This window comes from Clinocottus analis, unplaced genomic scaffold (genome assembly GCF_023055335.1).
Source record: "Clinocottus analis isolate CAN_PGR_092001 unplaced genomic scaffold, fCliAna1.0.p SCAF_1, whole genome shotgun sequence".
In the NCBI taxonomy this organism is placed as follows: domain Eukaryota; kingdom Metazoa; phylum Chordata; class Actinopteri; order Perciformes; family Cottidae; genus Clinocottus; species Clinocottus analis.
In genome coordinates, this window is record NW_027175820.1 from 5420001 (window position 1) to 5447814 (window position 27814).

The 27814-nt window shown below is 40.9% G+C and overlaps 1 protein-coding gene across 1 annotated transcript in view; it reads left to right on the top strand.

Moving 5' to 3' along the window:
* Window positions 1–2113: 2113 nt before the first annotated feature.
* Window positions 2114–27814, top strand: part of ddb1 (damage-specific DNA binding protein 1) — a 48364-nt gene continuing 22663 nt past the window's right edge. Inside the window, exons 1-14 of the mRNA XM_068577519.1 lie at window positions 2114–2239; window positions 4885–5033; window positions 5587–5703; window positions 6045–6266; window positions 6789–6903; window positions 7487–7584; window positions 12203–12361; window positions 14929–15012; window positions 15540–15656; window positions 19518–19620; window positions 20275–20350; window positions 20430–20538; window positions 23189–23367; window positions 26313–26476. Coding sequence (XP_068433620.1) covers window positions 2179–2239; window positions 4885–5033; window positions 5587–5703; window positions 6045–6266; window positions 6789–6903; window positions 7487–7584; window positions 12203–12361; window positions 14929–15012; window positions 15540–15656; window positions 19518–19620; window positions 20275–20350; window positions 20430–20538; window positions 23189–23367; window positions 26313–26476 — 1753 coding nt within the window. The 5' untranslated portion in view covers window positions 2114–2178. The remainder of the gene's footprint in view (window positions 2240–4884; window positions 5034–5586; window positions 5704–6044; window positions 6267–6788; window positions 6904–7486; window positions 7585–12202; window positions 12362–14928; window positions 15013–15539; window positions 15657–19517; window positions 19621–20274; window positions 20351–20429; window positions 20539–23188; window positions 23368–26312; window positions 26477–27814) is intronic.

The window sequence follows — 27814 nt, forward strand, 5'->3', positions numbered from 1 at the left end:
CAACATCCTGTTTACAAGGATAATAGTGTGATCTGAGTCATGTCCAATATCATTGTATTAATAATAGTCTTTAATAATAAAATGTCTGACCTGATACTTAATAAATAATCCACAACGATTATCCCTCATTAAGACAGATCATAACATGTATCAATTGAATACTGTTATAAACTATAATTACAAAAAACATTTATTTAATCACAATGAACGGCACAATGAGATACATTTGAAAACTAGAATGCCGTAAAGCAGTAAAAGAGTCGCATTGGGTGGGTCGTATTGGCAAAAGGGCCCCGCTTTGCTTGTTGTGTTTGAATATTGTCAGCTGTACATCAGGTTACATCTAGAAACAAAATGTCGGATGCTGTTTTCACATTCATTTTCAAATTTTTATTTTGACCTAAATATTGCTTGCCAAAAAAAAAAGGTTAAATTTACCTAATAATTTTCTAATTTGAATATTGTCCACTATACAGATGGATACGACTAAACAGCTTTTCTATTTTAATTTTAATGTGGACAAAGTACCCCTCTTTGGGTCATTTAATTGGCTTATTGTTCTTCCATCTCATTTTTTTACTCAATTTAACACATACATATGTGAAAAATTACAAGTTTACATTATCATTTCATAAAGCCACCTCTGGGCTTCTATAAACATAACCAAGCACAGTAGCTTACTTCCACCTCAGCAGACGGTACAAAACACAGAACAACTTGGAGGTCCTTCATTTTCACACCTTGAAACTGAATTATTTATTTATTAAACATGTTAAGCCATTGCCGCGCCAACAACAGGTTCACACCATATAAGGAGTGGTGTACTGACATATGTTTCGTCAAAAGAAAAATGTTTATCATAGACTGGATTTTATATAAACTCTTATTTCCTCTGGTAGCAATAATAGCCATTTCAATGTTTTTTTACAATTTTTTATCAACAATCACAATCTGTATATACATAATCAAAACTAAACCAAGCTCAATTTTAACATTCTGATTTTCCAAATGTTTCCGTATTGCACACACATTAAATACATGTAAAAATACTGATCTGATTTTTGGGAGAGGTTTTAAAACATCTCTATGTTGTATTTAAAATGCATACCAAAACTTCTTAAAAAACAAAACTAAAAATGCCAATATGCCAAGTATTGGGTTAGACTTGGTTAAACCAGTCACAGCGACTCCAAACTCACTCTGTCACTACTTCTGAGCAGAACTCTGTGTCACTTGCTCTGAAACCCCAAGTCATTATGCATGAGGAGTTTTGGGCTGATTGCATGATGTGCAGTGGAGTTACAACAGGTTTATATCACATAGCGAACGCACAAAATGGGTGTGTCTTTGGGTTCACGTCACATTGAGGCCGTTCAGTGAACACGCGAACCAAGCACAATTCATACTCTCAAGGGTCTTTAGATTGATTGATTTGTTGCATGTTCTGGGATGCAATGTGCACATACACAAAATGTTTGGAGTCATTAGTCCATATACTTTTAATGTTATGAGTATTTAAAAATAGGACACACCCGTAACAGGTTAATTGGTCTGATTTTCCTCAACGCAATGAGAAATTATAATTCCTTTAACGCAGTCTTCAAGATACAGCTCCATTTATGATGCACAGAAAGTTTTGTAATAATTGGACCAAGCGTTCTAGGATGAAAGGGAAAAAACGTGTTTTGGTAGGTGGACTTTATGGGCCTGAGAGGCTTTTTTGTAGAGCAGGTGGAGTTGGACATGCGCTAGAGAGTCATTTCTTTTGACGCAAATTTGATGCCTATTTCATACGTCTATTTTCACCAGTCCTGACCAGCATTCAAAATTTGGTAAGTTTTGGAGTATGACAAGTCCCCCATAAAGCAGTCCAATGTTCTAAAATAAGGATCAGCAGAATAATAATAAACCTAACAGTTTCAATAGGGTCCTCTTGGACTGACTACGTCAGTCGCTCGGACCCTCAATGTACTTTATAATTGTTTAACCATAGAGACCCCACAGCCTTCCTAGACACCAGGGGGCGCTGCAGCTTCAGAGGCCGCTTCCGCGCGACGCTCCACGCTCAAACGTCTCCGCTAACTACTTCCGGATTTTTTTTTATTATCAATGATTTTGTCACTTGTGCGGGATTAAAAACACTCCTCTGGTGTTTGTCTTTTGTTGTTGTCAAAAAAAATGTCGTACAACTACGTGGTAACAGCCCAGAAACCCACGGCGGTGAACGCCTGCGTCACAGGTAAACACAAATAATAACGTAATATATCTATATATCTGCTGTTTGTTGTTTTCTTCGCCACCTGCGTGCTAACTGGAGCTCCCGCGCTGCCAGCGAAGTGCTCCAGAAAGCGGCCTGATGTTGCCGCTAGCTGTTGTTTTGCTCACCCAAACGTTTACGTGCATGCTTAAGAACAACTAATCAACACGACGTTTTATCAGCACGTTTTACTGTAGCCCTGTTTTCATGCAGTGTCCCTATATGTAACGCACGCTGCTTCTGCTTCTCGGAATCAAACCGCAGCTGTTGATCGTTTTGGTTTTTACCTTCCCAGATATTAAAAAATGGCTCTTTTATTTTATCTTATTTATTTTCTTTCACTCGCACAGCTCGCACGGTAAAGCCGTGTTAACGTGTGATCGTGATAAGAAAGATGGGGTCGTCGTTTGATGGATTTGTCGTTTGGTGTCTGGGCCGCGAAGATGCTGATGCTAAAATCACGATTATTGAATATATATTTAATCTCAGCACCTCTCTCCCGTGGATGTGATGCTGAAATAATCCGGTAACGTTAATCCGAGAGTTTGACATGCACACGTGACATGCCATGTCTACTCAGTGTCTACCTTACTTTTCTTGTACGTATGGATGGATGGATGTATGTATGCATGTATGTATATGTACGTTCTAATGAATGTGAATATATACGTATCTGTACATATATTTCCGACTCGTAAGTCCATAAAGCAATAAACAGAACAGAACAACAACAATATATTCAATACAATACGAGGACACAGGTATAGTCATTAGTTAAAAAAGTCACGTGCGGTTAAAAACATACAGACACTTGTTCCAATGCTTGCAGAGACAAGAAAACTACCTTGTATCACTGTGTTGGCTTGGTTAAGGCATTTATAATTACATTTTCGGATTCATCTAGTCGACCTTTAAATTTGTATATGAAATTCCTCAATCCAGCATGGAAAGTGGGAACATTATCATCACAAACATGTGACTTGCATTCGCCCATCTGGGAAGTTTTAGCAAGATTCTGAAAGCATCATTAAATGCTACCTGAATCTTTTTAATTTTTGCTCTTCTGTAACTGCACCACAGGTGGGCTGTATAGAGGGGAGTACAGTAGGCTCTAAAGAGAGCAGTTTTAATGTCTTCTGTACACATATAAAATTTACGTGCTAGCATATTGGCTTGTGCGTGAAGTTTGCAACACTGCCACTGCACATCGTCACTTAAGTCATCCCTGATAATGTGACCAAATATGTAACTTTGTGCAGCACATTTAGCTGCTGGTCTCCCATAAAAAATGAGGGAAAATGTAGTTTCTGATCCTCTTTTGTTTTAGCAATCATGACAACACTCTTTTTAGAGTTGAATGTGATATCATAGTGCAACCCATAACTTAAGCAGACACTGAGCAGTTACTTTTACCCAACGCTATGAGGAGACAGGACCACTAAGTTGTCAGCGTAGATCAAACGGTTAATAAGTATTTCCCCCACCATACATCCTGTGTGTGTGTGTGTATATGTGTGTGTGTTTTTATTTCAGTCTCATGGCTGCATATAGCAACAAATGCAACAACAATATATACAATACAATACAATTCGAGGACACAGGTATAATTGTTACATTGCAGTTAAAAAGTCCCTTATGGTTAAAAACATACAGACACTTGTTCCAATATTTCCAGAAACAAGAATAATACCTTGTGTCACTGTGTTGGCTCAGTTAAAACTTGTATAATTACATTTCATCAACACTTAAATGTGTATATAAAATTCCTCAACACAGCATGGAAAGTGGGAACATTACAAGTCACAAATGTCGCAAATGTTTGTGTGTACTCGCTACTAGATGAACTATCAGTACTATTACTTTATCCCATGCCTTGTCAGAATAAAATAAATAAAAAAACAACCAAATAAAAAACATTCTCTCAGCATGAAGATGCTTCACTGGAGGACTTCTTATTAATGTATGTGATGAAGTTTTTAATATGGACATAGATGGACAGTATACAGATATAAAGTCTGCAGCTTTTAACTAATTTTCATGATTAAATGTTTCAATCCTTTTTTTAATTGACTGATTAACTGCCCAGTCAAAACAATATTGATTAATGAATGCACATTTTAAAAACCCCAAGCAAAAATGTGGGTTTTCACTTAATAAATGACTATTATTCACGACAATTGACCACGTAGTTAATAAACTAGTTGTTTGAGCCTTTTCTGTCTTTTCTCACATTATTATAGTGTTATACACTAGTTTTTTTACTTTATTGTTGAATTTCGCGCATAATGCAGAAAAAAAAATCGCAGAAAAATCATGTTCTGCGATTGTGCGCATTCTATATATGTGTGTGTATATATATATATGTATTATTTATATATATATACTTGTATTCTGCGAATACATGATATATATGTATTATTTATATATATATATATATATATATATATATATATATATATATATATATATAATAATTTACACACACTAACAATACAAACTATTTGCTGGGATTTCCTTCATGTTGTGAATATTTCTCTCGGTTCCATTGCCGATGTTTGTCCACCTTTTCTCGTCATCTTCTCCTCCGCGTATCTCACCTAAAATAATAAATGCCGCTTTGTCTCCAGGCCACTTCACCTCTGCGGATGACCTCAATCTGCTCATCGCTAAAAACACCCGGCTGGAGATCTATGTGGTGACAGCAGAGGGGCTGAGGCCCGTCAAGGAGGTGGGCATGTACGGGAAGATCGCCGTCATGGAGCTCTTCAGGCCAAAGGTGGGTGCCGTCGCTGTGGTTGGCAGCAATAAGGTTTATTTAAAAGGTTGGTGGTCTGTTGGAATAACTGGTCAACTTGTCAGTATCGTTTTTATTAAAGATTTTTGCACATATTTTTGGTTGCACCGTGGTCAAGTTTTCTTTTTTAATTTGGTAATAAACGTTCTTTTTTGAGACAGAATGCACATCATGAACCAAGACGTAAAATAACCCCCCAAAGAAGACGTCAAATATACTTGTGGTCTATTTCGGGAAATTCAACATGTTTTGCTTTGATTAGATGAGATCTTCTCCTCTCACACGTTCTTCTGTGTTGTATTTGGTAGATGTCTGTGCCACGTAGTATGTTGTTCCCTTAATTATTTGTAAAGGAATCATTGTAAATCTATGCTCAGAAAAAAAGGACAATAATCCTTGGAGAACAGTTTTTATTGACCCTATAGTGGATTCACAGACTGGTCCAGGCTGTCCATAATAATCAGGCTGGTAGAGTTGAATTGAAAGCCGGCCTCTGCATGTTTAATGACTTTGGTGTCCTTTTTTTTCCTCTCAGGGTGAGAGCAAAGACCTGCTGTTCATCCTCACATCCAAGTATAACGCCTGCATCCTGGAATACAAACAGACCGGGGACAGCATCGACATCATCACCCGGGCCCACGGCAACGTCCAGGTGGGTTTCGGACGTTCTGGAGAGCTCACTGTGCGGTCATGTCGTCTGACCTAAATTAACCTCGGTTTACTGCACCGGTTCATCCTCGATATCTATGATAGACTCTCATTAATCAAACTTCAGTTAGACTCTCTTAATTCAGCCAAATGCAGTGCACAGTGTCATTGTCACTAAAGTCTGGCAGTAATTTTCATTTAGTTGGTTTTAAAATTGTGGAATTCTTATTTTTATAGTAGATAAGCTGGTACGGCAGTCTGAGAACCCACCAAATAGGACTTTATTTAGTCAGAAGTGTCCTACTGGCCTTGAAACTTTCCCAAAACCAATTTTGTCTTTTGCAGGATCGCATCGGGCGTCCGTCAGAAACGGGCATCATCGGCATTGTGGACCCAGAATGCCGTATGATCGGCCTGCGGCTGTACGACGGGCTGTTCAAGGTGATCCCACTGGACCGGGACAACCGCGAGCTCAAGGCCTTCAATATCCGACTGGAGGAGCTGCAGGTCATCGACGTTCACTTCCTGTACGGCTGCCAGGCCCCAACAGTCTGCTTCATCTACCAGGTACTGAAGGAGGGCCGGGGGTTGTTAAGAATTGTCTCAAACCCGTACTGATTGTATAACATTGTATTGTTGCATCGTTTGGAAGCAGTTACACAGCAGTTTGTTGGTGAAGTTTAAAGGGTTCAATCCAAAATTCCAAGTTCATATTTTGCCTCTTCCATAGTGCTTTTTTTTATCCATTTAGAGTCAAATAGACTAAACAGCTACATTGTGATTGACAGGTTGCTTCCAAGCCGTTGTCCGGTCTGGGAGTTGTTGGTGGTGTTAACACAACAATTTTGGTTGCCTAAAAATGTCTTCCGCAGCGTTTGGTTGTACTTAGCTCCTCTCATGTCACTTCTGGTTGCTCGAAAACCAACATCCACCTCTTGTATAAAGTCTGTGATGGTGTGACACCACTGGTAGGACTGTGCATTGTGTCACCTGCACAAACTGCAACTAGAGGTCCACCGGGAACCTGAACCTCATTCTGTTCTCCATTGAAGACTTTTTGATTTTACGTGGTTTTCTTGTGTATCCCAGGACCCCCAAGGACGCCATGTGAAGACCTACGAGGTTTCTCTGAGGGAGAAGGAGTTCAACAAGGGCCCCTGGAAGCAGGAGAACGTGGAAGCTGAGGCGTCCATGGTCATCCCAGGTAAGTGTATACTTTATACATGTATAACTAAAACAATAAGTTGATTCATCAATTTGTACGTCAACTGAAAATACAGCACTGCTAATGATATTTGTATTACCTGTTTTTTATCAAGATTTTAGTCATGTGATTGCTTTCTATCAGGATTAATACATACATATCAAATGGTAGCTCGTGGAGGTGGATGACTTTACTTAACGTTTCTTTCCTCCCAAGCCATTTTCTTTAATTGATTGAATAATGTGTGACATCGGTGAGCATGTTTGGTTCATTCGCTTGAGCTGACGTTCATCATTTCTCAGTCTTTTTAAATCAAACTTCCACAGAGTGGAACATATTAATTTATGGGGACATATCAATTAGATTACGCTGAAAATGATCTCTGGAGCAGGATGGGGAACCCCTGAACAAGATGAACAGATTTATTTTGAGAGTTATTAATCGGTGCCGACTGCTGTATCAGACAGAAGGGAAATGTAATGTGATGTATATTTGATGATACGCAGAACTCTGTATATTGTGGATGAATTGATTGTGAAAAAATGATTATAATTAAAAGTCTGCCTGTGTGCTTGTATTTCAGTGCCAGAACCATTTGGTGGCGCTATAATCATAGGACAAGAGTCCATCACCTACCACAACGGAGACAAATACTTGGCCATTGCACCACCGACTATCAAGGTAAAGATGTCACACAACGGGCATTGATAAAGCTCTGTTTTTACATTGAATATTTCGTTGTCCTAAATAAAATAAATATAATAATACTACTACTACTACTACTAATAAAAACCTCGCCAGGGGTCCAACGGAAGGATAGTTTGATGTTTGAGTTGCATCATGTTATAGTGTCCAATTAACAGAAGCACAACAAGACGTGTTGTTTTTAATAGTGTGGTAATAAAGTTCTTTACTGAAGGTGAAGTATGTGAACAGATGATTGATTACAGTTTAACCATCGTAGTGTGAGTCTTTACAGTATTGTTATCGACAGATGGTTGGTAAAAATATGGGATCAGGAGATGGGATTTTATGCCTGATAGGTTTACATTGTGAACAACACATCAGTGTTGGAGTAGAGCTGGTTAACGTTGGCAGCACCGGAGCTAAAGTACGTTGCATTCAGTTACATTGCGATGCGTTCAAGCTCCCTCCGTAACAATGACGATGGATAGGGCAAAGGTAGATCCTAACAATAGCGCGATGAGTTCAAATAGACAGTTTTCACAGCAACATGAAAATAGATATTAGAGATTAATGATTTTTTATCATTTAAGAGTACAAGCTTTTATTTCCTAATCATTTGAATTACGTGTTTTTATGCAAATAACCACTATAGATGACTATAACAAAGTAAAATGATAACATTGAGAATTTTGAGGGCGATGGTGAAAAATTAACTGATATTGATCAGCAATCAGCAATAGATATCAGAAACAAAAAAAACGTGATCTAGGAATCTCTAAAAGTTATAATTGCAGATTTTTTTTCTTTGTTCTTTGGTGTCGATCTGATCCGTCACTCAAAGCCAACCCGTGAGTTTTATAATCCGGCGCACCTCTTATGCATTCGCAACGAACATTTTCTTTCATATAAATCTTTTATTCACAGCCCAACAAATATACACATTTCTGAATTAAGGACACCCAAAATAAAGTCATGAATAATACAACGCCTCATGCAGAGTTGATGTAAAGCACCGTAATGGGTTTCCTTATCTGTATCAGAGTTCATAATAGTCTCCAGAATTGGGCTGTTATCGTTTTAATATAAAGATATAAATACTCGGAGGGTTTCAGGTGCACAGCGAGTCGATTACCATACGGTGTTGGTGAAAGCAGTCATCAGAATCTGTTCCGCGAGCGCATTAAAGCTGTTTTGATACATTTGGGAGACCCCAAGGTTTACGCTTTAAAGAGCGTTTGTCACAAATCGTGCGCTTGATGTCTGAGCGGCAGGTTAGTCGCGGCTGTGATAACGGCGGCCCCGTTCAGCGTCTCCTCATCGAGATGAAGCTGCTGCCCGCGAGCCGCTCTGCAGTCTGCTCACACCCGACGAAGCTCGAGGCCCGGAGGAGCCGCTCCAAGGCATCCGGCTTCCATAATTAGAGCCGGTTACTGAGGCCTCGTGCATTTTCCAGCAGAACATTTCAAGTTCAAGCTTTTTAATTTGGAGATGCACATCTTTGTTTGGAACAAAGTAGTAATGATCACTGTTGATGACGAGTTGGAGCTGGTTTCAGGCCGCCGGTGATCAGAGCAGAAAGTAGAAGCGGTTTGTTAATCTGCTGATGTAAGGAGGTCGTCACTTGGACGCAGATGTTTTCAGCTAAAGTGGTCGTCGAATGCTCTGATGTGGCCGATGATTGTTCCGGCCTATAACAAACCACTAAAAAGGAAATGAAAATATTGATTATCGAAATCCAAGTGAGTTAGAAAAGAAACATCCTTTAAATACGTGTTGTTGTTCTGCTCACGAAACGCCACACAACTAGCAATAGCATCGTTAGAGGTTGTTATAGATACTGGTACTCTTATCGTTACTGGTACTCCTATCAATACTTGTTCTCTTATAGATACCAGTACCCTTATAGATACTGGTTATCTTATAGATACTAGTACTCTTGTCTGTACTGGTTCTCTTATAGATACTGGTACTGTTATCAAGATACTTATACTCTCATCGATACTGGTTCTCTTATAGATACTGGTACTCTTATCGATACTGGTTCTCATATAGATACCAGTACTCTTATAGATACTGGTTATCTTATAGATACTAGTAATCGATGCTGGTTCTCTTATTGATGCTGGTTCTCTTATAGATACTTGGACTCTTATAGATACTTGTAGTCTTATCAATACTGCTTATCGGTTTATTTTGTATTTATTAAAAAAAGAATCAACTTTTTTTTTTAATCTAGTTTGTAAACAGTCTTCCTTGATATAAAAAAGTTCCAAACTCTTAACGAAAACATTAAAGATTAAACCAAGTGATGATCTTTCCTTTAGTAGCATATTCTTCTGATCAAACTCGGTACGGCATCAGTTTAGGGGCGGTGGACGAGAACGGACCAACAGCAGGAGAGTCGGCATTTGTGCAGATTGATGTTCTGCTTGTGGGCCAAACGCTGTGATGAACTGCTGCTGGTTCCACCGTTAGGTGTGAGGGTTTTATTACATTCAGACAGCAAGCGTTCTCAGCTTATACTCGAGTAAAATGTAGCCACAGTTAAAATCTTGTGTGTGTGTGTGTCACAGAGACAAGGACGTCTCACTCCGTCACTTCTAAAGTACCGATAGCAGAACCGTTATCTCAGGTCCTGATCTACTAATTTAGAACTGGTTCCCATTCTGGCTTCCAGACCGTCTCCCTGGCTAGTATCTGGGTCTGATCGGTTCTGTCAGCAGCCTGCACGCCGTCTCGGCTCACGAAGGCCTCGCGAGCCGAGATGTCTTCTTTACGACGACGCTCAACAGATGTTTAAGTGATGAGTTACTGTGTGCATCTGTTGGTGCTATTTGACTAATGTAACCGCTCGGTTAAAGACGTTTTTCACCCTCCCCCCATCCTCCCTCCCTCTTAATTAATGTAACATTAGTATTCAGGTGAAGCACATGATCCTCGCAGCAGTGGCAGGTAAACGGAGGCATATGCGTTGATGTATAACAGCATTTTTGGCAGCTAATTAAGACGTTGTCACACATAAACACAGAAGTGAAAACAAAACGCGAGACACCAAAAACGTTCTGCCAGCGTGGAAGTCTGCTGAGTCAACCAGCAGACCGGCTTCACTTGTTGAAACTAAGGCTGTCTTGTCTTCGCTCGAACATGAAAAAACAAACTCTGACTGTGTTGTGCTCTGTTCAAACAGTTTGTTGAGGCTGGTCTGAACACCGATGTGTTCTCATGTGGTGTGTCAACTCTGATGCAACATCAAGTCAAACTGCAGCCAATGAAGACATTAAGTTTGAGCAAGAGGGTCAAAGTTCAAGGAGCACCGTTATGAGGAAATAAAATGTTCCAATTGAAAGTATACTCCATGCAACAGCTGCAGTTTGTACTAAAAAGCAGAAAAAAGGTATAACTGTTTCCTTTGGTTTGGATCAAAAGACCCCAACAGCAGGTGTGAAGGCGCAATTAAAGCTAAACTGCCCGCGATTCAGTCAAGAGAGCGACGGCAGAAAAGAGGTTTAGAAACCAGTGGATCCACGACTTTGACTGAAGATGTAAACAATACAGCAGGCGGTTGTGAGAATGAGTTTCGTAAAGGTTCCATCAAGTGAGAAATTGACTCTACTGTGAACATCAACAATGACGACAGCTTCTGTCGAAGGAAAAGTAGAAGAAGCTTAGTCACAGTTTGTAAATTTAATGCCAAGTCCAATTATGACTCTTTCTAGCCGGCTCAAAGAGGAGAGCAGAGACTTTGGCTCTCCAGCAACTTCAAAACTCCTGTGTTTTTTTGGTCATCGCCATCTTGGTTCGGCACATATTTGAGCCACGGATTGATTTCACAGTTCACCATCAAAGTGTGAAATAAACTTTACTGCCCGTCATTATTCTCCGATATTCAGTAAAACATATTCGATGGGGAGATTAATTCTTTCTCTTGGTCAATCCTCAGGTTGAATGCATAAAGAGAGAGTTATTAACGTCTGCAGCAGAGGTGCTAACGGTTAATGTATGAACGGTCCATTCACTTACATCATGATGTGATCAGGCTCCTTTTCAGTGAAATTATAACGTTATATCATGATATTTAAAAAAGTAATCTTGTAAAATGCAGGTTAAACTATCCAAACCGTCACTTTTACAGTTTTATGATCCACCGCACACCTAAAATCATGTCAGCTGGGACGTTTGCAGCGTGAGACGAAGAAAGGTCTTGAACAAAGATAATTTCTGACTGTTAGATATGTATCTTTTGGAAAATGGGTCCAATATTTAATCAAATGACGCCGGAGAGAAACAATCAGTCCTAATCTGTTCTCTCTATTTGAGTTAATAGACTCCGGACTCAGCCGCCAGTCTTCTAAGGGGGGCGGGCAGTGGTGAAAATCAGAACAGCCTGTCGCTCTATAGAGTCAGATTTAAGATGCTCGTCGGGTAAACTCCTCCGAGTGATTTCATCATACAACATTGTGAAAGTCTCTTTCTTCGGCTGTACTTGGACATGCTCGTGGTGTATGAAGCATGCGACAAGTATGCGAGCAGCGTGACTGTAGCTCCTCCCACTTCGTCCCCTGTGAGAGTAATTTTAATGATTTGTTCCACTTTTTTTTTTTTTTTTTTGCAGCAAAGCACCATTGTCTGCCACAATCGGGTGGACCCCAACGGCTCTCGCTACCTGCTCGGGGACATGGAGGGCCGGCTGTTCATGCTGCTGCTGGAGAAGGAGGAGCTGATGGATGGCACAGTGGCGCTCAAAGACCTGCATGTGGAGCTGCTCGGCGAGGTCCGCAGTCCGATTCCCTCTATCTCTTTTTGTTGTGTTTATCCACCCGCCTCCTGCTGTTAGTGGCATGTGTCCCAAATTACTTATAAATGCGTAGACTCAAACAACCAATCAATCCGGACACGTGTCGAACAAATGCACACATCACAACCTGAATAATTATTAATACTTTAATTCTTCATCTTCACAGATCGGATAACTTTCACCTTTAAAAAAACCTACTGTGTATCCAAATGTCAGAAAATACTTGTGACATTCTTCCTGTTTGTTTGCTAATGTTTACTTTTAGCTGTTTTATAAATTTGTGTTTCGGAAGGTCTGAGAGTAGCTCAATATTAACTTTTTTTAAACTTTAACTTTTTTAATTTTTCTTGCTTATAACGTCAGATTTTTACATTGTCTCATGTGTTTTCATGCTGCATACTTTTTTTATATATAAGCTACGTTCAAGCAACCTGGGACATCTGAGCTTTCTGTAAAATTACCCACAAAAAAAACCCTTCACACGGCAATGTAACCTGATCTGTGCGTACACATTTAACAATCCGTGAATGAATACAGAAAAATGTCGAAGTTACATTTAGACGTTTGGATCAGTTGAATTTGAGGATCAGCTGATCGACGGTTGTGACCATTTTGAGAATAATTTCACTCCCTCATTTGCCTTCTGCTTCCTTTCCCTTTCAGTTCCCGCTTTAACGATTGAGTTTTTAATGGTTTACAGCCCTGACGGGAGAATAATGGATCCGTCTACACTTGTAGAGAAGAAAAAGACCCATGTCTTTGTTTCCAGCTTGCTAGGGTGTCCGTCTATCCCTTTTCATATATTTTTTTAGGTTGATTTAGACGACGACTGTAAGTCAATACTGGGCTCAAAACTTCAATCTCCCGTTAACGACACACAGCTTGTGGCTTGTGGCACCTTCCGCTAATGACTCGCAGAGGAGTTTAGCAAGGTGGAATGTAGCCGAGCGAGAAAGAGTCGGGCCGAGTGGGACCACTGACCTGGCGACAAATTGCTTTTCAAATCATTTCTAACTTCATCCTGAGGACCCGTCTGCTCAGCCAACAGGCGGCGCATTGAAAGTGTCAGACTCTACCTCCTTTGTGTATCAATAACACCGGAAAGTGTTCACATGGATAAGGGGGAATTTACTAGCCTCTGTGTCGACAGAGTTCTGTCTAAAAGGCACAAAACTTTTTGTTTGTTTTCCGTTTAAAAGACGATAAACAAAGTTGTGACTGTTGTCATTGTCGAGACTTAATTTGTGTTTTTCAGTGTCTGTAAACAGAGTCGCCCTCCAGTTGTTTTAAGGCTTTATGGTCAAATTACTGGTTTGGAAAGTAAAAGGTCAGAAATGATGATGAGCGCTTCCCTTTTGAGCCCAAAGTGGTCTCATAATTGCTCATTTTGTTTGGCCGACAACAGCGAAATAATAAAACAAACAAGGTTTTATATGGACAGCCTCCAAACCGGCACTAATGAGACGAAAAGAAACAAGTGAACGCATCACGAGCAACAAGCCTCGCTTGTTTTAGTTGCAGGTATTTAAAGGGGCAGTCCCGCGAGGTTTCAAGTTTTCAGAGTTGTGTTCATGGTTCCATTTATATAGTGCGTGCACACAATGGAAACCGTAATACAGCATTTGTTTTCCTTTTGTAATATCATCCCAGACACCCGGTTGTAATACTGCTAAAATATAAATATTTCAATACTTCCATCCATGGGCTCAGTTGCCATCGTGTCACGTCCTTTGGTGATACTTGGTGACTTTTACAGAGATTTATTGAAATGGAAATCTTCAACATTGCCATTTTAAATGAGAGATTTGGCTCAGATTCAGTGCTAATAGCCACACGCAGTTATGTCCCTTTCTTCTCCTTTCTATTATATAAATGAAGACTAATTATTTCTTCTCCCCTCAAAATCCTGGACTCGTATCGTTTCCTTTCCTCTCTCTTAATTGCCTTCGGAGGGTTTGGATTAAAGTGTCTCTCTATTTTTCTGTCTGTCTGTCTCTCTCTCTCTTTCGTGTCTGTCTCTCTTGCATGTCTATCTCTCTCACTCTCCGTCTCTCTATGTCTCTCTCTCGCTCTCTCTCTTGTCTGTCTCTCTTTGTCTCTCTCTTTCTCACCCTCTCTGTCTCTCTCTCTTTCTTGTCTCTCTCTCTTGATCTCTGTTTCTCTCTCTGATGAGACCCTTCGGCTGCAGTAGTTCATGCGCTGCGATATCTTTTATGGGTTCGGGTACAATTATATCCCATGGAGAGCAACGAGCAATTTTTGTTTTTAATTGTATTTAATTTTTAAAAATTCACCTCTCACCTTTCTTCCACTCCCTGTCACTCTCTCCCCTTCCCTCTTTCTCTCCCTCCCCTATCCATCCCTCTCCCTCCCTTTCTCTCTCTTTCTATTTCTCTCTCCTTCCCTCCATTTTTCTCTTCCTCCCCATCCCTCTCTCCCTCCCCATCCACCTATTTTTCTCCCTTTCTCTCTCTTTCTATCTCTCTCTCTCCTTCCCTCCATTTTTCTCTTCCTCCCCCATCTCTCTCTCCCTCCCATGACAGACGTCCATCGCGGAGTGTTTGACCTACTTGGACAACGGTGTGGTGTTCGTGGGCTCCAGACTGGGAGACTCCCAGTTAGTGAAGGTCTGTTTGATACCTTTTGTTAGCTATATCAAACTGAAATGTTGGCGTGTTTTAGGTTTGTCAGTCTAATTACAATGTTTACCTCGGACAGCTTTTTCAGACCAGAGAATGCTACTTATTCTTTCACAGTTTTTTAAACTTAATTTCTTTCTACTGCTGATTTCTACTTTAAAAAAAAAAAAAATATATATATATATATATATATATATATATATATATATATATATTCTAATTTGTCTGGGTGACTAATAATAACACATAACTCTGGTTTAACTTTTTTAACTTTGCATTTCTTTAATCTCTAAATTATTATGAACCTTTTTAAGTCACTGAAAGTCTTTACTGTGACTAACAAATGATTCCATTAATAAGATGGCAAATCTTTTTCAAGATTTATTTTTCTACATTTGCATTCTGATATCCTAATCTTTTAATCTGGCTACTCTTTTGACAGAAGTCGTGGTGGTGTGTGCCGCTTCTGTCCGCTCGTCCTTTTGTCACCGACTCGTGTTTTGTTTCCCCGGCAGCTCAACGTGGACAGCAACGACCAGGGCTCGTATGTCGGGGTGATGGAGACCTTCACCAACCTGGGCCCCATCGTGGACATGTGTGTGGTCGACCTGGAGAGGCAGGGCCAGGGCCAGGTACAAACAACAAACAAACAAACAAACAGCTGAACCATTTTATTGCAAAGCAGCAAAGACATAACACACGTTTCATTGCAAGTGATTCAGGTAGGAGAAAAGGTTTCTTGTGGCGGGGTGTAGCCATGACACGGTGATTACGAGAAAAACTAAACCGCTCACTGGATGCACGTTATAGCTCATGGAGAGTCTCCATCTGTGTGTTTTCCTCTTCATCATCCTCTTCGTCACAACCTGCAGGCGAGCTTCATGCAGACGCCTTCTTGAGTCGTGCTTCACTGTCTGCAGAATGAAGGGGACTGCGGCATAAACGCAGCAACGGCCAGGATAACTGAGGGAAAGTAATCGGGTGATTCTTGCTGACATCAAACACATGGCTGTGCCTTTAAAAAAAAATAAAAATAATAATTAATAGGCAGTCTGCGCGTTGTTTAGTTTTTTTTGACACTGGTCCCTGTACACTTAGGGCCGTTGCCCGTTTCCTTGTTTTTTCTTCTTCCCAGAGGAGGTTCACGTCTCGGTGGCGAGGAAAAGACACAAGGAACCAAGGTTTTTATCAAAGAAGAGATGCAGAGCACAGCTGTCCAGTAGCACGTCTCCTTTTATGTAACACGCTTTTGCAAAAAAGCTTTGAGCTCCTCCGGAGTCACATATCAGATCAATAATCCGTTCACAAACTTTCAAAACTCATGCAGTTTTTAGTTTTTCTTTGTAATTCTATAATGCTTGGTTTTGTTTTTGATTCCTCCTCTTTTTTTTGCCCCGGTTAAAGTTTTAGTTTTTTTGGGAGGTTTTCCTTCCTGGTGTGAGTATCATGGGATGTCGTACGCTGTACTGATTGTTAAGCCCTCTGAGCCAAATATGTCATTTAGCGTGACACAAAATGAATTTAAAGAAAGACCATTTCATCCATTATCCATAACCGCTTATCCTGGCCTCAATCAAGCTGAGCTGCATGTCTTTGTCCTGACGCCGCAGAACCCGGAGAAACCTTGCGCTGACACGTGTGAACATGCAAACTCAGAAGGGCCTTTAAACCCCAGGATCGAACCCAGCGACAGTTCTAATCCCTGCACCGCGGTTTAGCGTGTAAAAGTGAGTTTAAACGGTGTCGCACTACGGATGGATTTCCGGCAGGAATGGAGGAGACAAGGAGGCACCGAAATTAAGAGGGAGCGGACGCCCCATTGTTGACGTGCGGCCGGCATCCCATTTGCATGTAGATATGATTCATTCCGTTACACCTGATTGTTAAAAAGGCATCTCTGGCACACGGACGTAAATTGGCTGTCTCGTTCCGTTTGCGGAAAGGCGGACTGCCGCAGCGTGTTATTTCCTCTAATAGTATTTACCCCCTTTAGAACTGACAGTGAAGACTTTGTCTCGGGCCCGTTCCCCGTCTGCATGTACCACGAACGATCCGTCATCTTCAGCGCTGCTGTTTGCTAAGCTGTGTTTACCTTCAGCGGGCCTCAGCCGGCTTGTATTCAGAGCACAATGCGATAAAACCCGTGTTGCGATGACATGGTTTTTTATTCCCAAAAAAGAATAATTTTCAATCATCCATTATCCAAACCGTTTATTCTATATTGTTCTTGTTCATATCTGGCAACCTATTTTGATGTTAAAATGAAACCGATGTTCGGCTCATTCTTTAACACATTTCTTTAATTGTTATGTCAAAAAACATTGCTTGATTTGATCGTTCATCAGGCGAGGTAGAGAGAGGTGTACAGAGAGAGAGAGAGAGAGGCAGAGAGAGAGGTATAAAGGTGGAGAGCGAGAGGTGTAGGGGTATAGAGAGAGAGAGAGGTGTAGAAGTGTATGTATAGAGAGAGAGAGAGAGAGAGAGAGAGGTGTAGAGGTATAGAGAGGTGTAGAGGTGTATGTATAAAGAGAGAGAGAGAGGTGTAGAGGTAGTGAGAGGTGTAGAGAGAGGGATAGAGGTATAAAGGTAGAGAGCGAGAGGTGTAGAGGTATATAGAGAGAGATAGAGGTATATAGAGAGAAATAGAGGTGTAGAGGTACATAGAGAGAGATAGAGGTGTCGAGGTATATAGAGAGAAATAGAGGTGTAGAGGTACATAGAGAAAGATAGAGGTGTAGAGGTACATAGAGAGAGATAGAGGTGTCGAGGTATATAGAGAGAAATAGAGGTGTAGAGGTACATAGAGAGAGATAGAGGTGTAGAGGTACATAGAGAGAGATAGAGGTGTCGAGGTACATAGAGAAAGATAGAGGTATAGAGAAAGATAGAGGTATAGAGAAAGATAGAGGTGTAGAGGTACATAGAGAAAGATAGAGGTATAGAGAAAGATAGAGGTGTAGAGGTATATAGAGAATATATAAGCAGCACAGCAGGGGTTTATTGGCAGCGTTGGACCTCAGGCCTTCGGGGTATTTGAAGTGGATCCAGAGGCCACCTCCACCAGAGGGCACCAAGCCACGCTCTCTGGGCGCAGACCAGCAGACCTGCACACAGCCAGCCGCTCACTCGCAGCTCATTTCAGCCGATCGAGGCCCAGAAACTAAATCCAATAATTGTTCTAATTCACCATTTGCAGTAAATCCACAGAGCATTTGACCTGGTAAATTGGTGCGATAGCATTCCAAGACACTTTGGCCGGAATGGGATGCATGAGCTGCAAATTTAACCGGCCCGCTCTCATAACCCGCCTCCCCCCCTCCGCCCCAAAAATCAAACAAACCGGTGATTGTATTCACAGATGTGCAACTCCAAACCAGATTAGGATTCATGACGGTTGAAATGAAATGATAACGGATGAATAAAACCTAATGCAAATGACGAAGATTCATTCAGTCCTGTGAGCGTGGAGGGCGTTTAAGGAACACTCGTCGTGGAAGGTGGGTGGGTTGCCAGGTTTACATCAGGGATGAAGCTGTTGGGTGGCAGGTGCTAGAAACCCGAGATTATGTGGGCTCTGGGTATTAATCCTGTTAGCCTTCCATGACTGGATAGATGCATGTGGTCCTGGTGCTCTCCAGGCGGCACAGACAACACAATTATTTGCTCTCGGGCTGTCGGGTCTCATGGCTGTTGCTGTGTTTGAACTGTCGGGCTCTCTAAATGAGCTGATCCCGGTGCTCAAATCTTTCACAGCTACAGCTGTTACTGCTGCGACGCTGACGTCTTCCAATACTTATATAAACATTTCTATTGGCCATTTACTTCTGGAACTGGGAGCATTAATGCCATTGCCTCTACTATTACTACGACTGGCACTAAACCAGACTATTATTGTCTTTCAATCATCTGTCATATTGTGATAAAATCCTACAACAAGATCTTATGACACACAATAACGCCTTCTAAACTGATGACAAGCACAAACTAATGGAAATTTCTCACAAAATGAGGAGTTCAGCTCACAGGAAAGAGTAGAGATCTGTCAATTACCTTGTAGCCCCGACATAAACAATCCTCTGCTTTATGGTCTGTTTGACTCTAAATGACCATCATTTACTAAATGAACATCATGCTGTATTGAAGAAGAGTTGAAACTAGAGATTGAAACATAAACTCATGTTTACAATGTTTGCTGAGGGAATAAATCAAGAGAGAAGTAGTCATTTATATAGACTTCTATACAACCAGAGAAGTCGCCTCCTGGTGGTCAGGAGAGAGAATGCAGCTTTAACACATGAAGCATAAACTTCGATACAACCAGAGGAGTCGCCCCCTGGTGGTCAGGAGAGAGAATGCACGTTTAAGACACTTTAGCATTGGCTTCACTTTTTAGACATAATGTAACGTACTGTGTTACAAGATTACAAAGATGTTTATCAGTAAAAAGTACACAAAAAAAGAATAACTGTCAAAATATGTTTGTCTGCTTCCAGCTGGTGACGTGCTCTGGTGCGTTCAAGGAGGGCTCCCTTCGGATCATTCGCAACGGCATCGGGATTCACGAGCACGCCAGCATCGACCTGCCGGGAATCAAAGGTTTGTGTCTCCTCCCCCTCGAGTCTCGACCTCTTTTGTCGACTCGCTCCACCTGTTCACCCTCGTCCCGGCTAACACCTTGTTTACCGGGACAGCTGGCCGCCTCGCAGATGTCGTATGTCTTTCTCTCGATACCTTAAGAAACAAAAAAATAATTAGAAAGGACCTAGAGGGGATATTTGTAAATGTTTGTTTTCATTTGGCATTTGGCGGCTGCAGTAATCGCAGGCTCGACTTTTAAGAACCCCCGTCAGGTCTAACAGCGGCGAGACGGACACCTCTTAATCCCAGAAAATTGAGGTTTCTCTCCCGAGACGGATCACTGATGCTTAACTGAGACACACAGGTGAAGCGAGGTCTGCTCGCACTTGTTAGGCTTCAGACGTTTATCGACTGTCTGCCCTGACCAGCTCGACCGCCGCCTCCTGACGACAGACAATTATTCATCAGCCAATCAATGGCTCTCTGAGAGGGATCTGGAACCTGTTCGCAGTCCTGTTAACATTTGACAGATGAAGCCATTAAAGATTGGCCGGGAGACCTGCTGGATATATGTCGCTTTCTTTCTTCTTTTACCACCTAAACGGTGCATAAAGTAACTTTTTCCTCTCCTCTTTCCTCCCTTCCTCCCTCCCGCCCTGAAATCCCTTGAAGGTTTGTGGCCACTCCGCTCCGAGGCCGGCAAGGAGACGGACGACATGCTGGTGCTGTCTTTCGTGGGTCAAACGCGGTGAGTGCTCGCACCAGATAAGTGTGGAGTCGATCCCCGGATGCCTTCATCTCATCGTGTGCGTGTGTGTGTCCTCTAGAGTGTTGATGCTGAGTGGCGAGGAAGTAGAGGAGACCGAACTTCCCGGCTTTGTGGACAACCAGCAGACGTTTTACTGCGGCAACGTGGCGCATCAGCAACTCATTCAAGTTTGTAAACACACAGACACACACACACATTCGTGCTACATGTGCCATCGTTGCCTGAACATGCTCTGGTTGGTTTAACATCGGCGCTCATTTGATGTCTAGAATCAGCTGACTCTCGGTACTCCTAGCCCCCCCCCAGTTTAAAGCAGAAATATCATCTAATTTCACCAATTCTGAATTAATTATAGAAATAACTTATTCAACTGTGAGCCCCGTCTCCATTTAATACGATGTACTTTGCCAGGTCTGAATCATACATGAGCGGAAAGGGAGTTAAGAAGAGCGCAAAAGGACTTCATGTATTTTACACTTGGTCGTGATAAATACTGCACTAAATTTAAATTCAAGTTTTAATTTGCCAGTTTTTTATGATACATTTTATTTGCATTCTTTTAAATAAGACTGAAACCTGCTGAGACCTCAGCCAATCCTCAAGTCTTGGTTGTTATGACAACACTGCTGGTGTTTTTAAGGCTTGGATATTTTGCCTCTCAGAGTTGGTATATTTTCCCCAGAATACAATTTCACATTTGGCCGTATTTGATGGTGATTACACGACTTGTGCTTTCTGACGGCGACTTAAAATGTTAAAAGTTGACAGTTTCACTTTGACTCCAGCTTATAATAAATATTTCACACGTTTCACACAATGACACAATTATCTGCAGTTCTTTGCCTCTTATTTTAGCTCAGGTTATGTTGCTCCTCAGTCTCCTGCTCTGATTACCTCCCCCAAAAACCAAAGGCCTTTTTTTAAAGGAAAACTTTAAAATACTGCCTTTGCTCTTCATTTTCTCTCTGCGCGTCGCCTCGCAGATAAACCTTTTTTTTTTTTTTTTTGCATCGCCTCTGAATCTGAAAACCGAGTAAATCCTTTCGGGGAAAGTGGAGTAAATGGGGTACGATTCTGAAGGGGAAATGTATGTGTTTTGGGAAGCGGTGAGCACACAACTGGATAAACGAGATAACGCAGCACGAGTTGTGTGAGAATTTTTTAAACGGTTGATTTAATATCGTTTTACTGTGTTTACTGCTGTTCATTGATGATTTACTCAGTTCTTCTGATTCAGAAATAGATACAAAAAGGGTCATGTCATGGGTTAAGTATTCCTTTAAGTATAAAGAATGGTACTGTTAGGTTCAACAGCTCTTGGTCCACAGAAGATGAACAACAGTGTTGTTGATCCAGTGATTTTTTTGTTTTTGCTTTTACCGTGGCATTGCAAAACTTCCTAACACGCAGGGCAACATAAAAATAAAAAACTACCAGACTGTGCCAGCATTCTACTTCCGAGCACGTCGGCACAACTGCACAGCTTTGGTGACTCTTGGTCTCCTTTGACAGTGAACTCTCCTCGTTCCCTGGACATTTCGCCGTTTCTTTTTTCAGATGAACAAGAGGATCTCCGGCGGTGCCTCCGAGGCCTCCAGGATCCTGCCTGGAATAAATGCTTTGTTTTTCCGTCTCATGACACATTCATATTATGATTTTTCTACCAGAGCATCACCTCCATTTATAGTTTGACTTGTTTGTACCGGCTGTGGTCTGTTGTTTATTATTGCTTCTTCAACGCTGCTTGTCTCTCCCAGTCACATTATTCATATTTTAATATTGCATTGTGTTTCTCTTTAACCCGAGGGCCTTTTCTTTTTCTTTTCTTTTTACCAGGTACTCGCAAGCCTTTTGGGAACGAGCAAATATAATACAAATACAGCCTTAATAATGGGTCTCGAGCACACAAACATCTTATTTGGATGTTTTCCCGGACATTTATCATTTGTTCTTATTGAACCACATTATTTACATTAGTGCTGTAATTAACCTGCAGTGTTTTCCATTAAATACTGAGAGAAATGTCATTAGCTGTGTTTCCTTTCACATATTTCTATGCCCGTTTTTGAAGCATGGATGAATTTGTAGCAAATTTGTATGCTCGCTTAAGGTGTTTTTTTTTGTTGCCGTAATCGAAAAAGAGTTGATTTCGAAACACCTTTACTGAATACATTTTAATGTGGCGAACATTTTCCTCACATTACTGATCTGCTGCTTCCGCTGTTGCCGTTTTCTCCCATTTTTTTTATGGCAAGTTTAAAAAAGTTTGCTACTGTAGCCTTCATATTGGCATCTGTATTTGCTCAATTGGGATTTCTAAAGGAGTCCTGAGTTCTTAAACTTGTATCCCAGGAACAAAGAACCTGGTACACACGACAAAATAGAAAGATAGAAAAATCATTTTTTTCGCCATCAAAAATAATGTTTGCAGTCAATCATAATTCATCTTAAGTCATGAAAATAGTGCATGTTCTGTAATTACATTGTAAAAAAAAAACTGAGAAGATGGACCATCCTGTAAAAAATCTTTCTAAAAATGCAAATCTGATGCATTCAAAATTGGAAGAGATAGCGAGATGTAATATATATGATGAGACAGTAGTCCGGCTACAGCAACACAGCGGCCACATATAAACAACAGGTGTGCTTTGAAAACGGCTCCTCTTTCCAGCTACCTAGTCACCCTTTAAGTCAATTTGAACAAATTTCCCCTTTTGGGATTAATACAGTATCTATCTATTCTTCCACGTCACGGCCCAGAAATACTGCGCCGGATAAATTCAATGATTTTAACGTGAAAACTGTGTGCCCCTGCAGATCACGTCGGGCTCTGTGCGCCTGGTGCTCCAGGAGAGCAAGGCGCTGGTAAGCGAGTGGAAGGAGCCACAGGGCAGGAACATCAGCGTGGCCGCCTGCAACCACACTCAGGTGGTGCTCGCCGTTGGACGAGCCCTCTACTACCTGCAGATCCTGGCCGGGGAGCTCAAACAGATCAGGTAGGACGCAGGCGCCCGTTGTCCCAGAGCTTCTTGTTTGTGGCTTTCCACACTACATCGTACATGTAGATCTTTATGTCAGGATGTCTTAATCTCTGGGTGTAATATTTCAATAAATCAGAGGTAAAAATAATAGTTTACTTTTCTCCTACCTGCAGTGCTGTTTATCATTTTTTCCCACAGGAAGAATTAAGTTTCTATATTTCCTACAGGAAGAAAGTAGTTCCTATATTTCCTAAAGAAAGAAATAATACATTAGATGCGTGCCTCCCTCTGCAAAGTGAGAGAAGGGTCAATATCTTCTACACAAAATGGTCGAGATTGATAAAATAGCACTACAGGTGAGAGGAAACATATGTTTTTTTTTTTTAATTTCATTTTGGGGATGAGCTGTCCCTTTTTAAACTTCCTCGGTGAGAGCTATATAAGAAGATTGAGACCAGCAGCCAGTTTTCTGTGTACACACAGACATGAGAGTGATTTCTATCACTCGTCTTATCCAACTCTCTGCAGGACAGTGAATAAGCTTTTTCCCCCCCAAAATGTCAAACTATTCACATCAACCCCGCAATGTCTGCCCGGGGGTTTGATGTGAAGACGTCTGCAAACTGGGTCAGCTTGCAAGTTCAGAAAAGCCTACGAGTGATAATAATAAAAAAGGTGGTAAAAAAATCCCTTCAGTTATTTCCCGACTGTAATGAAGATGCTCTTTAGCTTGTCAGTTAGCCACCTAACCAAGCTGTATATACTTTCATTTATTTATTATTTAATTTTCTTAAATTAATATGTTCTGCTCTGCTATCTTGTGTCAGAATAGGCTTTATTGGCCGTGTGTGTACACATACATGGAATTTAACTCCTGATACACATTGCTTTTGTCGTACATATCTACATATTATATGCAATAAACAAGATAAAGAATATATAAAAACAGACATTGAAGACAAACAAGTAGTCAGAGTTGCTGTAGTGATTATTTCCCATACTTAATATTTTTATGTTCACTATGTAACTTTATTTGCAGCTGCCACAAACACATTTCCCCGAGGATCAATAAAATATACATATATCTATCATCTAACTTAAATTTTCCGATATTGTACCCTGACTCACCTTTGTGAACAAATTAGGCTAACTACAAGAGATGCACAAATAATCTTTTATACACACGCGCACGCGCGCGCGCGCACACACACACACACACACACACACACACACACACACACACACACACACACACACACACACATCCATCCATATATCCATCTCTCTCTCAACAGAGCTGTTGTTTGACTTGAATGTTTAAATCAAACATTAATTTACTATATTCTCAATAGACCAACTTGGTCTCTGACTCACACACTATTATTTATTATATCTCACCTTTTTTAATTTTTATTTCTTCTCTCCCCGATCTGTGGAAAGGTTTTAGGCGAGGGATTTGCATCCTATTATAGAAGTGAATGGTGCAGTAAAATCATATATTTTATAATATTTCTTCCGCCATGCTGCGGGGGTTTTACCCTCGTGGCTGCCTTTGTGCCACAGTTACAATAAAATTGCTCTGCACTTTTTTTTTTTTTTTTTACAGTAGCTTTCAAAAAAAAAAAGGGAAAAAACACAGCTTGTAAAAATGGCCACCGGCTCGCTTGAAGCTCAAAGTGTTTGTTTGCAGTCTTGAGAGTGTTCGTAACTGACGGAAAACAATGAACATAGTGAAAAGTCTCACCAGAGCTGTGAAATATTGTTGGTTGCCTGCGAGTCGCAAGAAAATCTGGAAACACAAGATGGTTATACTGAATTGAAGGTTTTTATGTGACTTAGTTCCACCTTTTTAATGCAATTAGTCCTAAGTAGTTGTGTCAGTACTTCCACATACATTTCTATCTATCTATCTATCTATCTATCTATCTATCTATCTATCTATCTATCTATCTATCTATCTATCTATCTATTTTTTTTTTTTGCATTATTGATTAGTAACCTGTTTCCATTACAACAAAGAGTTAATTTCTTTTCATTGTCGTCATTTCTTTTCATCATATTAAAAATAATCTGCAGCATTGCTCACAATGGTCTCCTTGAAGCAGAGATATTATTGGATGGCTTCATGAGCAGTAAGAGAGAGGAGGGTGGATGTTATCGCTCTCGTTATCAAAGTTAACAAAATGCATCCCCCTTGTTACCCAGCCGCCTCCATCCCATGACAGCAAAGCTCGGAGTGTGTTCGTCTCGTCTGCCTCTCATTGATCTTTTATTGGAAGTTTGTCTGTGACCTCGCCCACGGCTCTGAAATATCAGTTGCCTAACTGAACTGGGCTGTGTTGATAAATCCGTAGCACTTAAATAGAAGATGGATCTAAAATATAATAAACCTGCATTCTCTCTACTGACCACCAGGAGGCAACTCCTCTGGTTGTATAGAAGTCTATGCTTCATGTGTTCAAGCTGCATTCTCTCTCCTGACCACCAGGGGTCGACTCGTCTGTTTGTATAGAAGTCTATGCTTCATGTGCTGCATTCTCTACAATAATGCAGAGTATGCTTTAGGGCGGGGCTACAAGGTGATTGACAGGACACTACCAGATGTATACGGCGTATACCTACGACACTTTCCAGTCTGGATATATTCACGTCACTGGTTGTAAAAAAAACAAGATGACAAGTGCAGCAAAATGTGACTTTTTCTTCTGTTTGTTACGTCATCATTTTGAAAACCGTAAACTAATAGACGGTCTGCCTATTTCTTCCCAAGACTTAATTTTTCTGCACACAACAGAGTTTACATAAAGAAGAGCAAAATGTCTGATTGGCTGTAAATGTACTAAAGTCCAGCTACAACTGCTCCTCATGTTGTGTGAAACGCATCATCGCACATTTTTGTCATTTTGCTCCATCGTCTTTTTTTAACAATAGTCTCACGTCCTCTCTCCTCCTGCTCTCAGCACCATGGAGATGGAGCACGAGGTGGCCTGTCTGGACATCACGCCTCTGGGGGACGGTGGCGGCGAATCACCGCTCTGCGCCGTGGGCCTCTGGACCGACATCTCTGCCCGGGTGCTCAAACTGCCCTGCTTCACAGCGCTGCACAAGGAAATGCTGGGCGGAGGTGAGAGGAGATGGAGGGACTGGTACAGAGATCGTGTCTAGTCAGAAGCTTATTTTTGTACAGCACATACAACGTCTTAATGGCCTTCACAGATTCACAAAAGGTAAAGAACCTGGCAAGAAAACTCAGCCGATCATTTCACACAGAATGAAAAATATCTAGAAGTGCCCTGTTATCTCTTATCGAGAGACAGCCTGAATGGAGACCAGGAGAGGTTTTTTTTGTGGTTTATTTCCAGTTTAAACTCTGAAACTTGACAAACTGTATTGTGTTTGAGAGCACACGGTGTCACAGCTCTATGTGTGAATCATTTTGATCTCAGACAACAGGGGCCTGTGTGGCAATACCAGAGATAAAGTAACCCAACAGCAAAAAGGCCAAAAACAATGTTCTTTTTCTCTATAAATATGGTTTTAGTATCACTTACAATAATGTATTTTACTCTTTCTTTTTTATAATAAATTTCAATGAGTTACCTTTTTTAAAATCATGAAAAAAAGGGTTCAAGAATAGAAACTGCAGCCAGTTAGCTTAGCGCAAAGACATCAAATTCTGCATATCGCCGCCTGTATAGCTCACCAATTAACACCTCCTGTTTGTTGTTTGGGACCCGTAATGTCCTGCTATAGTCCTGCACACAACCTTCTGCGTGACGACAGGGAATAGTTGAGACCGTTTACTGTGTTTTTGTGTGACTGAAATGAGTTGCAACTTGTTAAGTTGTGAGGTTTACAGGGAATGGCGGAACTATTCCATGAATATATCCCAAAAATAAGCCTGAGGAATGGGTTCATAACTGTGCAGAAGAAGCTAAAATGGATTGTACCTCCATATTTGTTTGAAGTAGTTTCTCCCATTAAGTACTTCATTTTTTTTTTTTTTGTGCTTGCGCATCAACTATGCGACCGACCCAAAATGCTTTTAGTGCAGCATTTAGACGCGTGGAAATTATTTAAACTTTAATGTTTAAATATGCAAGAGACAACTTTTAATTTTTTTTTTAGGTTAAACTTATCAAAAAGCTACCGGTCTCTGGAGATGATGCGCTCCAGCGGCTCAGGCAGGACTCCTACTTACTTCCCAATTAGAGTGCTTCACCCATGAAGAATATTTCCACACTCTTTCCCACCGTGTCACACTTTATTTTGCAGTTTGATTGACAGCTGTTGCATCCAAAGCTGCATGCTGCCTCCCCTAACGAGGACCGACTGACTGCGGACTTACGTTTTTATAAGTTTTTAACAGGGAAACGTTCATATTAAACGCTGAATTGCTCTTTTTTAAGTGTGCACATGTTTCCATTTATGTAGACAATGTTCTGTATGTAGTATGAAATGC